This window comes from Pristiophorus japonicus, chromosome 3 (genome assembly GCF_044704955.1).
Source record: "Pristiophorus japonicus isolate sPriJap1 chromosome 3, sPriJap1.hap1, whole genome shotgun sequence".
Taxonomy (NCBI): Eukaryota; Metazoa; Chordata; class Chondrichthyes; family Pristiophoridae; genus Pristiophorus; species Pristiophorus japonicus.
In genome coordinates this window covers 190765855-190781192 of record NC_091979.1, presented here as the reverse complement: position 1 = coordinate 190781192, position 15338 = coordinate 190765855, and the positions used below count along the sequence as shown (strand labels likewise).

Sequence of the window (15338 nt, the reverse complement as noted above, 5' to 3'; positions counted from 1 at the left end):
AAGGCATGGATGAGGGCTTCAGCAGCAGATGAGCTGAGACAGGAGTGGAGACAGGTAATGTTACGAAGATAGAAATAGGTGGTTTTAGTTCTGCCGTGGATATGTGGCCAGAAGCTCATTTCAGGATCAAATATGACATCTAGGTTACGAACAGTCTTTGCAACCTGAAACCTGCTTGCAGTTCTAGTCAGATCCCAGCTTCTCCCACTTGTGACCCGAAATCTAGCCTGTGGTCCTGGCCAAATGTCTCCATCGCAAAGTAACAAAATAACGGAGTCAGTATCCCTCTCCCCATCAGCTAACCAGTCTGTAGCCCTGCCAGATCCATCCTGTAACTAGTTCCCTGCAGCACCCAGCATTGGCTGCTCCCTGTTTGCCACTCGTCACCCGAAAGGAAAGAAGGAAAAAAAAACGTTTGAGACATCACGTGCGCAAGAGCAAGAACACACATCTGTAGTTGCAGGAAATTAAAATGGAAATAGAAGCTGAAGAGGAACCAGCCAAAGAGAAGCAGCAGCATGAAAACACAGTTAAGAGACACATAGTATGCTCCAACGTACTGGAACAATGCCTATGACATATGATCTGTCTCCATTGCCTTTGTGCTTGTGTAAAATTACACAGGCACTCAAACCTACTCACACACAAACACACAACTGAAACACTGAATAAACCTGTTGTGTTCTAGTACTCCATTTCTATCACTGGCTGCTGCTGTGCAAAAAATGGACCACATGTTCTTGAGGACTTCAAAATGAATTGAGCAAAGAAAACAGAAGATAATATATTAAAAGCAAGAACAACATTTATAACACAAAATAAATTGGTTGCGTTGGGGAAACAATCAACGATACCAAGTGAGCCAGCCAGAGGGGGCAAAAAATAGACTTTCTTGCAATTCTCTGAGTCGCTGACGATAAAGTCATGCCCAGTGGCTGCAAATACAAACTGCCTTGGGTCACTGTTCCAACTCAAGAATAAAACATTACAACAGCATATGTTAGCAGGCAATCATGACTACTGAAAAAATGTGCAAGAGTTTCTTTTTACAAGGGGTATGAAAATAATCAATACATTTTTTATATAAAATTGTATTTTTTCCACCTATGTTCCTGTGTGACTACTAGTTCACTAATAACATTGCCATGAAGCAATGAAATATTTTCCTTGGACAAACAGTTCCATGTACAAATCATCAGCATCTTATTTTGATGCAGCACAAAAAATATAAAAATATATCAACTGCAAATATAGAGAAAGAAATAGCATACAAGTGACAATAGTATTCAGCATCAGAATAGGATGAAGCAGTGAGGACCACAAAAGAAATGTCATCTTCCAGATGAGATGTTAAAACGAGGATCTGTCTGTCCTCAGGTGGATTAAAAGCACAAAAGAGCAGTGGAGTTCTCCCGGTCACCTAGCCAACATTTATCCCTCAAACACCACCACCAAAAACAAACCTTGCTGCGCGTAAAAATTCTTTGGCATCAGGTGCTATAGGATGTCCTAAGTTGTGAAAAGTGCAATGTAATGCAAATGATTTCTGCTTCTTTTGCAATGTGCTGTCTCTGCATCGAACACTTTAGCAGATCAATAACCTTGACCTTTTTCCCTTATCAAATCTCCTCTACCTGACACTGCACTATTCAGTTGCTGCTAACATTAATTTAGACAATAGTCACCATACAGTAAGGTTTGTTTCTCATAATGCTGTAGAGGAAGTAAAATTAAATAAAGGTTTACTGACCTAAATGGGTATGTGCCATGAGGTCAGCTAGTGAAGCAGCAGGTTTCCCTCCTACATGTGATGAGGTGGACGATGCAGAGGATGAGGTGGAGGAGCTCTGGATAACCTTGTTAAGCCAGTGCTCTACGTTCAAATGGCCCTGCTTTGGAGTGGACGTGATCCGGCCCTGGCGACGGAGTGAGCCCTCATCTTCCGATGCTGAAGATGTGTCTGCATTCAATACAATACTAATGTTAGGACAGTGTATTCTCTACTCTATTAAACTCAGTAACATAGCCTTCGAGGGAGCATTTGACACATGCAGCACATAGAGGATATGCAGGACACAATTTGCATTCCATGAGTAACCTAGCTGTATAACTCCTAACACAAACACAATTTTTAACCCATAGATCCTCATTATGAATCCTGTTTGTATTACACACGATACAAGCAATATAAAAGCTCAATGTATATATAAATTTTAAGGATGGGTAGATTATACAGTATCTCACAAGGAATGCAACATCCCCCCTGCTTCAGCGCCTTATGTTCTCCATTATGTCTCTTCCATGAGAAATGGAAATGGCTTCACATAGATCCTAACTCATGTCTAGAAATTGGAAGTATTAGAGCTGGGGACATGGAAACTTGAAATTTATAAGAATATCTTTTAGTCTTATTTCTTCTCCTATTTGTTGTTCCATTCAAAGTTTTGCTCCCCGAGTTTCCTTAACAGATTTTTTTTGTCAAACTCTATTCATCTATCTGATTCTTCACTAATTTATTCAATAAGTTTGGACATTCCTAACATGAACATATTCATTGACTTAACATTACACAGATATACAATGATTGTAATAGAATCACTGCATGGCAGAAACACTACACATAACATTTCCATATTGTACCTTTGCAGTTCAATTCATACTGCAAAAACAATTACTTTATTCTACCTCCCGAGAACTGAACAGCAACAATATAATTTTGGTGTTATCACAAGAAAATGAGCGCAACGTCATTTCACCCTCATTTTCCAATATAGCATTATTTATCAATACATGTCCATATACTGAGGATCAGTGGCTTATGGAAAATAAAGCAAGTGGTGCCACCCATCTATCTCACCAGCAACGCTGGAGCACGTGAGTTATGCCAGTAATATGTGATGTAATTTCCATAAAACATCAGTCGCTGAAACATATTCCACTTATAATATATCTAGAACAGTTGATATGTTTTTAATTTCTTTGAAGCTTCTTGTTTCAAATGCACTCACCATTCTGGTTGTGGAGTGATACCTCTGGTTAGGTCATGTGATACTGTCCTGTATGTTTGTTTCAGTATTGGTTACAGGCTGAAATTCAGACCGCGAGGTTGCACAGCAGGAAGGAAAAGAGAGACTGTTCTTCGCAAAGTTCCAGGCATTCCCAGACTTCCAGTCATTCCCAAAAATTGTCAGTTACTTGAACACCCATCCAAATTCAAACAGTAACCACCATTGCAAATTCTGTCATTCTTAAGCTTGGTTCTGAACTCCACATCTACCTGCCTGTCGCTCTCTCTCTCGTCTGACATATTTTACATCATATTTGCAATATAGGTGACATACGTGCTTTTAACACATTTGGTGGCTGCCTGACAGATCAAATGACAGAGAAGGTTCCTGCAAATATTCATCATGGATAAAACAATCAAATTAATTATATAAGGTGCTGCAATTTAACCTTGTAGTACAAACTACATCTACCAACTACTACTGCATTCCTTGATGCATAGGAGAGCCATATCCCACCATTAGGTTAGTCTTAACCTTCAAAATAATTGAAATATACATAATCACGTCATTTCGCACACGTTCTGTTAAGTTATTGCAATCACGTGTCTCATAAATGCACCTGCACTATGCAAATACAGCTGTTAACTTCAGAGGAAGAATAATTCAAATTTCCTAACCTTTAGCACAAATGACAAGCATGGTACCAGTCTTGTCCCTCTACCACTGGGACCTGGGTTCAATAGCAGCACAGACTGCGGAGACAAAAATCTATGTCCGTTGTATGCGTGAAATGGGTTCACTCAGTTTCAGCACAGGGCCATTGCACAAAATTGCCCATGAATCAGAACATTTGGCATACATTTGGCATAAAATTGGCAATCTCATTCATAGGGACTATAATGAATTCAATAAATTTGCAATTTGTGGGTTAGCGACATAGAAAATGACCAATGAAAGCTGCCGGATAGTTATAAAAACCCAAATGGTTCACTAATGTTCCTGGTCTAGCTTACACGTGACTCTAATCCCGCATTATGTGGCTAACTCTTAATGCCCTCTGAAGAGTTCGATCAAGCCACTCAGTTGTACAAATAATTGCTCAGAGCAATTGAATAATAAACAGGGTCTTTTCAATGTCAAGCGCTTCTGGAGAACATTTTTTTAAATGGCTGGTGTGGAAACAGAACCAATGTTGTGGTAACTGGCATTCTTCTGATGTTGAGCTAAGGCACATAGTAAGGGCTGTGTAAAGGGATCGTCAACCTGCAACTGACTCTACTATATCTGACCAAGAGGGCTTAATGCCAACACTGTGACTGTGTGAGGTCTCCACTTTAGATCCAAGAAAGCCAAATCAAAATATTTTCTTAAATGGTGAGACACTACGAGCTCTGGAGGAGCAAAGGGATTTTGGTGTCCATGTGCACAAATCACTAAAAGCTAGTACAAAAAGACAAATGGAGTGTTATCCTTTATCTCAAGGCAGTTAGAATACAACAGTGAGGAAGTGATGCTTCAGTTACACAGAGCCTTTGTCAGGCCCCTGCATTCAGTTTTGGCAGCAGACCTATCTGTTCTCTAACTTGAGTGATGCACTGGTTGGAGAAGCAAGGAACAAGGAAAGGAAAAATACAGTGTAGTCTTGTTTTCTGTTCCCAAGGGAATAGTTTATTTAATTTAAACAGTGCCATTTTAAAAGATTTTCTTCCTCTGTAGGTGTTCGCACACAACACATTACTTGGCCACTGCCAATGCAACTCACTATGCAAATGTCCTATGTTAAATGAAGATTTTTTTAAAACTTCAATCTTCCTACCCTTCACCCCATTTATCAGTTCCAGTCTAAATTTCTTTAGTTAATCATGGTAATCTCAAGAAATTTCCCCCTCCATTAAACGGCGAACCCCTCCTCCAATCATTAGTTTTGGGTGGATTCCGACATAAACGGCCTTCATTGACCATCGCTGGGTACAACCACATTATTTTGTGGAGGAGGGGGGAGAAGAGAAGAAATTCTTTAAACCGACAAAATAGTATCTCTATTTGAAGTCCATTATCTCAAGCAGAGCTCTCTTTTCTGTGTTTCAGCCGAAGTAGGACAGCATGTCCTAGTTTATAGTTCGATAAATAGAACCAACAGTAGAATTAGCATGTAGATTATAGCAAGAATAGGTTTGCTATGAGGAGATTTGTGTACCTGGAGGAGTGTATGCATCTAGTGATGAATGTACAAGCACAGAGCGCCTCTTCGAAGGCATCGGCATTTTTCTCTCTTTGTATTTAGCCAGTGCTGCTTGGACTGCTTCTGTGTGCAAATCTGTGGAGACAGGAAGATCAGCAAACAATATGATCAAACGTGTAATAGACAACCACTGTAACTTAAATGGGCACCTTCAAGGCAGTCTTGTGTAGCAGAGTGCTGGGGCCAATGCATGGTGCAGTGGAATGGTGGCCTGTAAATTTAACCCCTATCCACTGAGTTTTAGATTTCAACCACCCCACTGTATGGCGTCACCAGGTTGGGTGCAGGGGTGGGGGCTTGGGGAGGAAGGGAAATTAAGAGGCAGTTATCCCAAGGATCTCAAACTAAATTATGAATTCAAGCTCCTTTCATGAATCAAGATACAGAATGTTCTCAAAAAGAACCTTTCTGGAAAGTGTATGGAAATTTGTAACAGCTGCAACATGGACTCAAATAGAACTTGATGATAAAGATTAAAAATCAGCAATTGTTGAAAATATTCTCAAACATAAGCAAGAAACAAATCCCTCAATAACCAAGCCAAGGAATAGTGTGCCAAGTCCAGATGACTATTTTGGGTTGATAACGAAGCCTGCATATATCCCCTTTGAAGATAGTGGCACTGTTCAACATCCAAGAACCACAATTTCCAAGACCAATGAGGTTATTAGAATCACTGTTGTGCTCTTCATCGCTATTTTCTGCATTACTCTGGGAATCATATGAAATAGAAATACCAGAATCTCAAACTTGACAACAGAAGCTGATACTTAATCACTAAACCGACCTTTGGGTAACCCAAGTCTCAAAAAGTCACCAAGCATCCATTCTTCAATTGTTACACTGCCTACAGCGACTGTGTGCTCAGCTGAGAATGTGTCTACGATTCCAATACTAATTACTAATCAAAGGAATGTTCCAGCACACATGAAGATCAATTCCCCAATACTCACTTAGGAGATCATGGTGTTGCCCATCCAGAGAAAGACCTATTTGCTTTGAATCAGAGTTTAAAAGTTGAATAGGGAAGGTTCACCAGACTGATTCCCGGGATGGTGGGACTGACCTATCAAGAAAGACTGGATCAACTGGGCTTGTATTCACTGGAGTTCAGAAGAATGAGAGGCGACCTCATAGAAACGTTTAAAATTCTGACGGGGTTAGACAGGTTAGATGCAGGAAGAATGTTCCCAATGTTGGGGAAGTCCAGAACCAGGGGACACAGTCTAAGGATAAGGGGGAAGCCATTTAGGACCGAGATGAGGAGGAATTTCTTCACCCAGAGAGTGGTGAACCTGTGGAATTCTCTACCACAGAAAGTTGTTGAGGCCAATTCACTAAATATATTCAAAAAGGAGTTAGATGAAGTCCTTACTACTAGGGGAATCAAGGGGTATGGTGAGAAAGCAGGAATAGGGTACTGAAGTTGCATGTTCAGCCATGAACTCATTGAATGGCGGTGCAGGCTAGAAGGGCCGAATGGCCTACTCCTGCACCTATTTTCTATGTTTCTATGTTTCTAATTGCACAACTCTGAAGAGCACTGGATTAGGTATAAACACTCTGCTTGTGAGCCCTTGCAACATACCAGGGGAAAAGCAATTAAAAGAAGTGTTGTAGCATGAACTCAATGTTTTGTCTTTGGTCATCACATCAGAGACTTGAAATCTGATCTATTCACAATAACTGAGATAGTGGAAAATGGCTGAGATCACTCTGTGAGGATAGTTAACTACAGAGATTCCATGGAGAAGTGCACATCTATTCCCTTGAACAAGACTGATGCAATCATATCTTAAACATGCAAATAGTTCCTGCAAAAAGAATACCAAACTGTAGCACGAGAAAAGCAGTATTTTACTATGGAAATAATCCCCAGTGATGCCCAAAAGCAGGCACCGATGAACATCAAGTCCCGTTATCACTCCAATTAATACTTCTCATAACTAGTAAGAACCCTAACAGGTAGAGAACACTTTGCTGGATCACAGGTTAAGAGGTCCCCAACTTATCTGTAGAAACTGAAAAAGATTGAATCAAATTTGACTATGCGTTTCGGAGAAGGGTGGGCGTACAAGTTTCCCCATTAAATCCTCATTAGTTAAGGAATAAAAATTATAAATAGCCACCATGGGAATTTGAGATCCTCACTCGCTCAGCAATAATTCAATAGTAATGAATCAGATGGTATGAGCAGTAACCAGGAAATTGTCAAATTCTATACCGGTTTGTGTTGAATTAGCTGATCTCAGCTGAGACAGCATTAGGAGCACAATAATGATTAGCCCTAATGACCCCAAGATAGGGAGGAGCAAAAAAGAATAAGGATTGATTCCTGAATAAATAGCCCAGAATTTTCTGGAGCAGTGCATCTCGTAACGTATCTAATTAATTAGACTTTTCCCCTCAGCCTTCAGCTCGAAAAAAATTTGCATAGCAAATTGCTGGAAGTGCAAGTTGATAGCGGCGCAGCGAGGGCAACAGGGCATCTGGAACCTTGGTGAATAATGGTCTATCTTATCAATGAGATTTAATGATTGAAAAAGAAACAGAGGGACCACAGAGAAGGAAATAAGGTGAATTAGAGTCAAATCAGGTACAGAAATATAAATTGAGAGGCAAAGAAAGATTGGACTGAGAAAAAATTGAATGAATTTAAGTTTAAATGTTTTAAAAATCTCCAACAATTGGAATGAGACTCCACTTAATTGTTCTTTTTCTGGGTCAGAAAGGTTGAGTGGCATTGCAGGAACATAAATTTAGTCATTGAACAGTATAATGTTGGAAAGTGTGAGGTCATGCACTTTTGCAGAAAAAAAATCAAAGAGCAAGTTATTATTTAAATGGAGAAAGATTGCAAAGTGCTGCAGTACAGCGGGACCTGGGGGTACTTGTGCATGAAACACAAAGGATAGTATGCAGGTACAGCAAGTGATCAGGAAGGCCAATGGAATCTTGGCCTTTTTTGCAAAGGGGATGGAGTATAAAAGCAGGGAAGTCTTGCTACAGTTATACAGGGTATTGCGGAGGCCACATCTGGAATACTGCGTGCAGTTTTGGTTTCCATATTTACGAAAGGATATACTTGCTTTGGAGGCAGTTCAGAGAAGGTTCACTAGGTTAATTCCGGAGATGAGGAGGTTGACTTATGAGGAAAGGTTGAGTAGGTTGGGCCCCTACTCATTGGAATTCAGAAGAATGAGAGGTGATCTTATCGAAACGTGTAAGATTATGAGGGGGCTTGACAAGGTGGATGCAGAGAGGATGTTTCCACTGGTGGGCATAATAAGGGGCCGCCCATTTAAAACTGAGATGAGGAGAAATTTCTTCTCCGAGGGTTGTAAATCTGTGGAATTCACTGCCTCAGAGAGTTGTGGAAGCTGGGACATTGAATAAATTTAAGACAGAAATAGATCGTTTCTTAAACGATAAGGGGATAAGAGGTTATGTGGAGCGGGCAGGAAGTAGACCTGAGTCCATGATCGGATCAGCCATGATCGTATTAAATGGCGGAGCAGGCTCAAGGGACTATATGGCCTACTCCTGCTCCTATTTATTATGTTCTTATGTAGGTCAGTGAGCACATTGCCCAGCAATGTGTGCAATTTGCAACTCATGGGCTAACTCTGCCTCGCTGTAAACTGAACGACTTACACATTAATAACGACGAGCGCCATTAAAGTCTCCATTATTCTTCAAGCAAATTCTGGCCCATTATCCAATGACGACTGCTGGAAGATGGAGTCATGAGGGGCAAGATACTTTAGAGCTGTGAATTCTCCCCCTTCCCAAGTTAAATACCAACCAAAGTGATTACTGAAACTCAGACATAAACAATAGCTTAGCATCACTTTCAAGAGAAGGAATAAAAGAAATGAAGTGGATTGCTGGGAAACTGTGGGGGTGGGGGGGGGGGGTGTGGGGGATAAAGAATAGGGTCTTGATGGCAGAAACTTCCTCTTTGAAAAGCAAACTTAAAAGTTGAGAAACCTAATCCCACTCTCCGGGTTAATTAGAACACGAGAAAGCTTGGTGAGTAATACAAGTATTTCTTCATTCACCATTGACGAACCCTTCAATGGAAAGAAAAATGACCAAAATAAGACCCAACGGTTTTTATAGGTCGCAGTAAAGGGTTGAAGGCCTAAATGCCTACCTCATTCTTACTAAAAGCAATGGGAGCTTTAACTACTCTCTCATTTATTTCATGACTAGTTTTCTTTGTGCAGAGAGCTGTAAGTTACAAGCAATATTGCTCCAGTATATTTTTCTCATTATACTCAATCGTAATCACAAAGCTACCCTCCCTCATCAATGGAGATACCTGCCTATTCCAGGAGACAACCAAAATGGTAAAATCTAATGTAAAATGCCCCCCTGCTCCCTAATGCAATTGTAGTACCAATTTAAGCATACAAATGAACTGGGGCACATTTACTGTTATTGTAAAATTTATGAGCATGACAAAATATTAGCAGAGGTAATAAAACGCTCAATGGAATGTGATATTTCCAGAATTATGACCATGGAATGCCATTGGTGGAATATAACCTGACATTACTGAATATAAACCGTAACATTAGTTAGGGGTCCCTGTCAAGAATACAGAACAATTTCAATGAGCTAACTTCTTCACTGCCACAGGCGCTCAGATTTATTTAATCTTCTGAAGGAGATATGCAAGTGCTTGGAAACCACATTAATACTGATAGCCCATCCTCAAGTTATGAATGAGAGCCCAGGTTTAACCAGAATGTTCATTCATGTCTGTTTAAGAACCAACTATTTGTCATTGGCCCTCTGTCTGAATCCCTCAATATAAATTAGTCTGTAGCAAGGGAAGAGGCGGAAAAGATTGTTCTTATCTTAGGTCCACCACCTCAGATTCTGAGCTGATGACCACTCATCTCCACTAGCTGGAACAATGGAGACCTGTTGCAGAACCACGTAAAGAAGTTATGAACATTCACAGGAACAGGAGTAGGGCATTCAACCGCTCGAGCCTGATCCGCCATTCAATTAGATTGTGGATGATCAGTATAGGGAACGGTAGCCTAGTGGTAACGTCACTGGACAAGTAATCTAGAGGCCTGGACTAATGATCCAGAGACACAAGTTCAAATCCCACCACGGCAGCTGGGGAATTTAAATTCAGTTAATTAAATAAATCTGGAATAAAAAGCCAGCATCAAAAATAGTGACCATGAAACTACCGGATTGTCATAAAAGCCCATCTGGAAATCTGCCATCCTTACCTTGTCTGGCCTATATGTGATGCCAGACCCACAGCAATGTGGTTGACTCTTAACTGCTCTCTGAAATGGCCGAGCAAGCCAATCAGTTGTGCAAAACAGATACGAAAAACAAAACCACCTGGCATCAACCTTGGCACCGGCTACGGACGTAACAAAGGCACAACCAACCTAGTCAATCCTGCAAAATCCGACTCACCAAAATCTGGGGACTTGTGTCAAAATTCAGAGAGCGGTCCCAAAGATCTTTCAGCCAGTGTCCCAGCCATCACCATCCCTGCCGGTACATATCCATCAGGGGTGGTGGCACAGTGGTATATAGTTGGGAGGGAGTGGCCTTGGGAGGCCTCAACATTGACTCCAGACCCCATCCAGTTTCATGGCTTCAGGTCAAGCATGGGCAAGGAAACCTTCTGATTACCACCTCCCACCTCAGCTGATGAATCAGTACTCCATGTTGAACACCACTTGGAAGAAGCACCGAGAGTAGCAAGGGCACAGAATGTACTCTGGGTGGAGGACTTCAAGAGTGGCTCAATAGCACCACTACTGACCGAGCCGGGCCTGCACCAGGTAGTGAGAGAATGAAGGAAAAACCTCACTAATCTACGTGTCGCATGTCCATGGCAGCATTGGTAGCAGTGACCACCACACAGTCATTGTGGAGATGAAGCCCCGTCTTCACACGGACGATCCACCCACCATGCTAAATGGGATAGATTCAGAACAGATCTATCAGCTCAAAACTGGGCATCCATGAGGCGCTGTGGGCCATCAGCAGCAGCAGAATTGTATTCCACCATAATATGTAAACACATGAACCGGCATATCCCTCACTCTACCATTACCATCAAGCCAGGAGACCAACCCTGGTTTGTAGAAGAGCATGCCAGGAGCAGCACCAGGCGTACCTAAAAATAAGGTGCCAACCTGGGGAAGCTGCAACACAGAACGACAAGCATGCTAAAAAAGCGGAATCAGCATGCTATGGACAAGGCTAAGCGATCCCACAACTAACGGATCAGATTAAAGCTCTGTAGTCCTCCCACATCTAAGTCGTGAATGGTAGTGGACTATTACAAAAAAACTAACGGCAGGAGGAGGCTCCATGAATAACCCCATCCTCAATGATGGTGGAGCCCAGCACGTGAGTGCAACAGAAAAGATCGAAGCGTTTGCAACCATCTTCAGATAGAAGTGTAGAGTGGATGATCCATTTGACCTCCTCCTGCGGTCCCCACCATCACAGAAGCAGGCCTTCAACCAATTCGATTCACGTGATATCAAGAAACCGCTGAGCGCACTGGATACAGCAAAGGCTTTGAGCCCCGACAATATCCCGGCTGTTTTGCTAAAGCCTTGTGCTCCACGCCTCTAGCCAAGTTGTTCCAGTACAGCTACATCCGACAATGTGGACAACTGTCCAGGTATGTCCTGTCCACAAAAAGCAATATAAATCCAATCCGGCCAATCAGTCTACTCTCAATTATCAGCAGAGTGATGGAAGGTATCATCAAGTGACACTTACTCATCAATAACCTGTTCACCAATGCTCAGTTTGGGTTCCATCAGGACCACTCGGCTCCGGACCTCATTACAGTCTTGGTCCAAACATGGACAAAAGAGCTGAATTCCAGAGGAGAGACGAGAGTGACTGCCCTTGACATCAAGGCAGCAATTGATCAAATGTCACATCAAGGAACCAGAGTAGAACTGAAGTCAATGGGAATCAGGGAAAAATCTCTCCACTGGCTGGAGCCATACCTAACACAAAGGAAGATGATTGTAGTGGTTGGAGGTCAATCACCACAGCCCCAGGACATCGCTGCAGGCGTTCCTCAGGGCAGTGACCTAGGCACAACCATCTTCAGCTGCTTCATCAATGGCCGCTCTCCATCATAAGGTCAGAAGTGGGGATGTTCGCTACGCAGCGATCAGTGCCATTCGCAACTCCTCAGATAATGGAGCAGTCCATGCCCGCATGCAAGACCTGGACGACATTCTGGCTTGGGTTGATAAGTGGCAAGTAACATACGCGCCACACAAGTGCCAGGCAATGACTAGCTCCAACAAGTGAGTCGAACCACCGCCCCTTGACATTCAACAACATTACCACCGCTAAATCCTCACTATCAACACCCTGGGCATCACCATTAACCAGAAACTTAACTGGATCAGCCACAGAAATACTGTGGCAACAAGAGCAGGTCAGAGGCTGGGTATTCTGCGGCAAGTATCTCACCTCCTGACTCCCCAAAGCCTTTCCACCATCTACAAGGCACAAGCCAGGAGCGTGATGGAATACTCTCCACTTGTCTGGATGAGTGCAGCTCCAACATCACTCAACAAGCTCGACAACATCCAGGAAAAAGCAGCCCGCTTGATTGGCATCCCATCCACCACCTTAAACATTCACTCCCTCCATCACCAACATAGCGTGGCTGCAGTGTGTACCATCTACAAGATGCACTGCAGCAACTCGCCAAGGTTTCTGTGACAGCACCTCCCAAACCTGCGACCTCTACCAGAAGGATAAGGGCAGCAGGCACATGGGAACACCACCAAATCCCCTCCAAGTCACACATCATCCTGACTTGGAAGTATATCGCCATTCCTTCATCATCGCTGGGTCAAAATCCTGGAATTGTGGGAGTACCTTCACCACACGGACTGCAATGGTTCAAGGCGGCGGCTCACCACCATCTTCTCAAGGGCAATTAGAGATGGGCAATAAATGCTGGCCTTGCCAGCGACACCCACATCCCATGAACGAATAAAACAAAAGTATCTTAAGTCCATCTACCCGCCTTGGTTCCATAAACCTTCATATCCTCATCTAACAAAAATCTATCAATCTCCATTTTAAGATATTCAATTGGCCTACCTGTAACAGCTTTTTAGGGGAAAAGAATTCCAGATTTCCACTACCGTTTTTGTGAAGATGCTTCCTAACATCACCCCTGAACAGCCTAGCTCTAATTTTCAGGTAATTCTCATATGTGTCCATGAAAATGATTACAGCAATTCGTACAAGGACATAAAATGCATGTTCTACTGGCATCAGGTTTCCTTCCTTTACAGCTGCTACCTTCTTTGCAGGAGAATAAGATGGTCTGATAGGAAGAAGATTATTGTGCAAGATCCCACTGACAAATTTTGTAATTTTGATGAGAAACCCGAAAACTTGGAAAGTAGAGAGAATTTGCTGAATTGCTGCCCAAGTAATCCCTTGATAAACTAGTAAACTAAATACAGATAAGTTACAGAAGTGTCAATTCTAAAGATGGGCTACAAATGCAGTAAGTCATTTAAAGAACACTTTGGAGGCTAAGAAAAGAAGAGGAGGAACTTCCTCTACGGGTAATTTTTCACATGGAAATTGAAAGTCAGGAATTTTCTGTAATATGGCTGAATGACAATGTGAAAATGAAAAGTCACTGTTGGGTAGCTATATTGGAATTGAAGGCTCGAGTGTCCTGCACCATGAATGAAGCCGCAAGATCCCGATAAGAGTTATGAAAGGGCAGCTGACTCTACTAAAAACTTCAGATGGGTTTGCTGAACACAAAGGAATTGGAGGTGCTTTTAAGCACTTTACCTGGGATAATCCAGAGCTCTGCTGGTGGCAAAGCATTTCAGCAAAGCAATATATGCTGGTAACAGAATGGATTCCAGCATTAAATGCATTTACGACTGGTGTAGCAGGAGTCCTCCAGCAATGCTAAGAAAATTTCCCTGACAAAACACAAGTTGTCCTGACTTCAGACAAAAACTGCTAAGTCCACTTGTGTGAAAAATAGGGCAGCTAACCTGCATCAGCCTCCACCCCAACAATATCCCAATATCACACTTGTTCAACATTTTTTATGACCTCAAAGATAATACAATAACTCCACTCATGGGGAAGAGGTACCCAGGACAGACATACTAAGGTCCAAGCATTCTCACTTCTGAGTCAGAAGGTAGAGAGTTTGAGCCCCACTTCAGATAGCCCAGCGAGTGGAGACTAGAATATAATCTCTAAATACAGGGTTGACATCCAGCGATGTACTCACATCCAAATGGAGTGCCCACTGGCTCAGTGGTGATATTCCCATATCTCAAGCAAAAGGACTGGATTACAGCTCTGCTCCAAACAGACCCGGTAACCGGAACTCCTGGTCCAAATATTGGGTTCACATCCAGCGATGGTACTTGCCTATGATGGGTGCAGGTACCGCCAGAAAGACAGAAAGGCAGACAGAAAGGCAGACAGAAAGGCAGACAGAAAGACAGACAGAAAGACAGACAGAAAGACTTGCAATTTCTATATCGCCTTTTACAACCTCAGGGTGTCCCAAAGCGCTTTGCAGCCAATTAAGTACTATTTTTCCCCCCAAGTGTAGTCACTGTTGTAATGTAGGAAACAGGGCAGCCAATTTGCGCACAGCAAGCTCCCAAGAACAGCAATGGGATAATGACCAGATAATCTTTTAGTGATGTTGGTTGAGGGATAAATATTGTTTTTCAAATAATGCCAAGGGATCTCCATCTGAGAGAACAGACGGGGCCTCGGTTTAATGTCTCATCCAAAAGGCAGCACCTCTGACAGTGCAGCATTCTCTCAGTACTGGAGTGCCAGCCTAGATTTTTATGCTCAAGTTTCTAGAGTGAGACTTGAACCCACAACCTTCTGGCTTAGATGCGAGTGCTACCAACTGAGCCATGGCTGAAACTGTAACCAATCCGCTCCGTCTCTCCACCGTTCTCTCCTCCTTTAAGATGCTCCTTAAAACCTACCTCTGACCAAGCTTTTAGTCAGCTGTCCTAATACCTCCTCATGTGAATGGGAATCGA

The 15338-nt window shown here is 42.4% G+C and overlaps 1 protein-coding gene across 2 annotated transcripts in view; it reads right to left on the bottom strand.

The window, feature by feature from the left end:
• Window positions 1-15338, bottom strand: part of LOC139260043 (disco-interacting protein 2 homolog A-like) — a 441929-nt gene that overhangs the window by 249384 nt on the left and 177207 nt on the right. For both annotated transcript variants that reach the window (XM_070876128.1, XM_070876127.1), the window contains exons 4-5: window positions 5206-5325; window positions 1751-1960 (exon numbers count right to left, since the gene is read on the bottom strand). In XM_070876128.1, the coding sequence (XP_070732229.1) occupies window positions 1751-1960; window positions 5206-5325 (330 nt within the window). The remainder of the gene's footprint in view (window positions 1-1750; window positions 1961-5205; window positions 5326-15338) is intronic.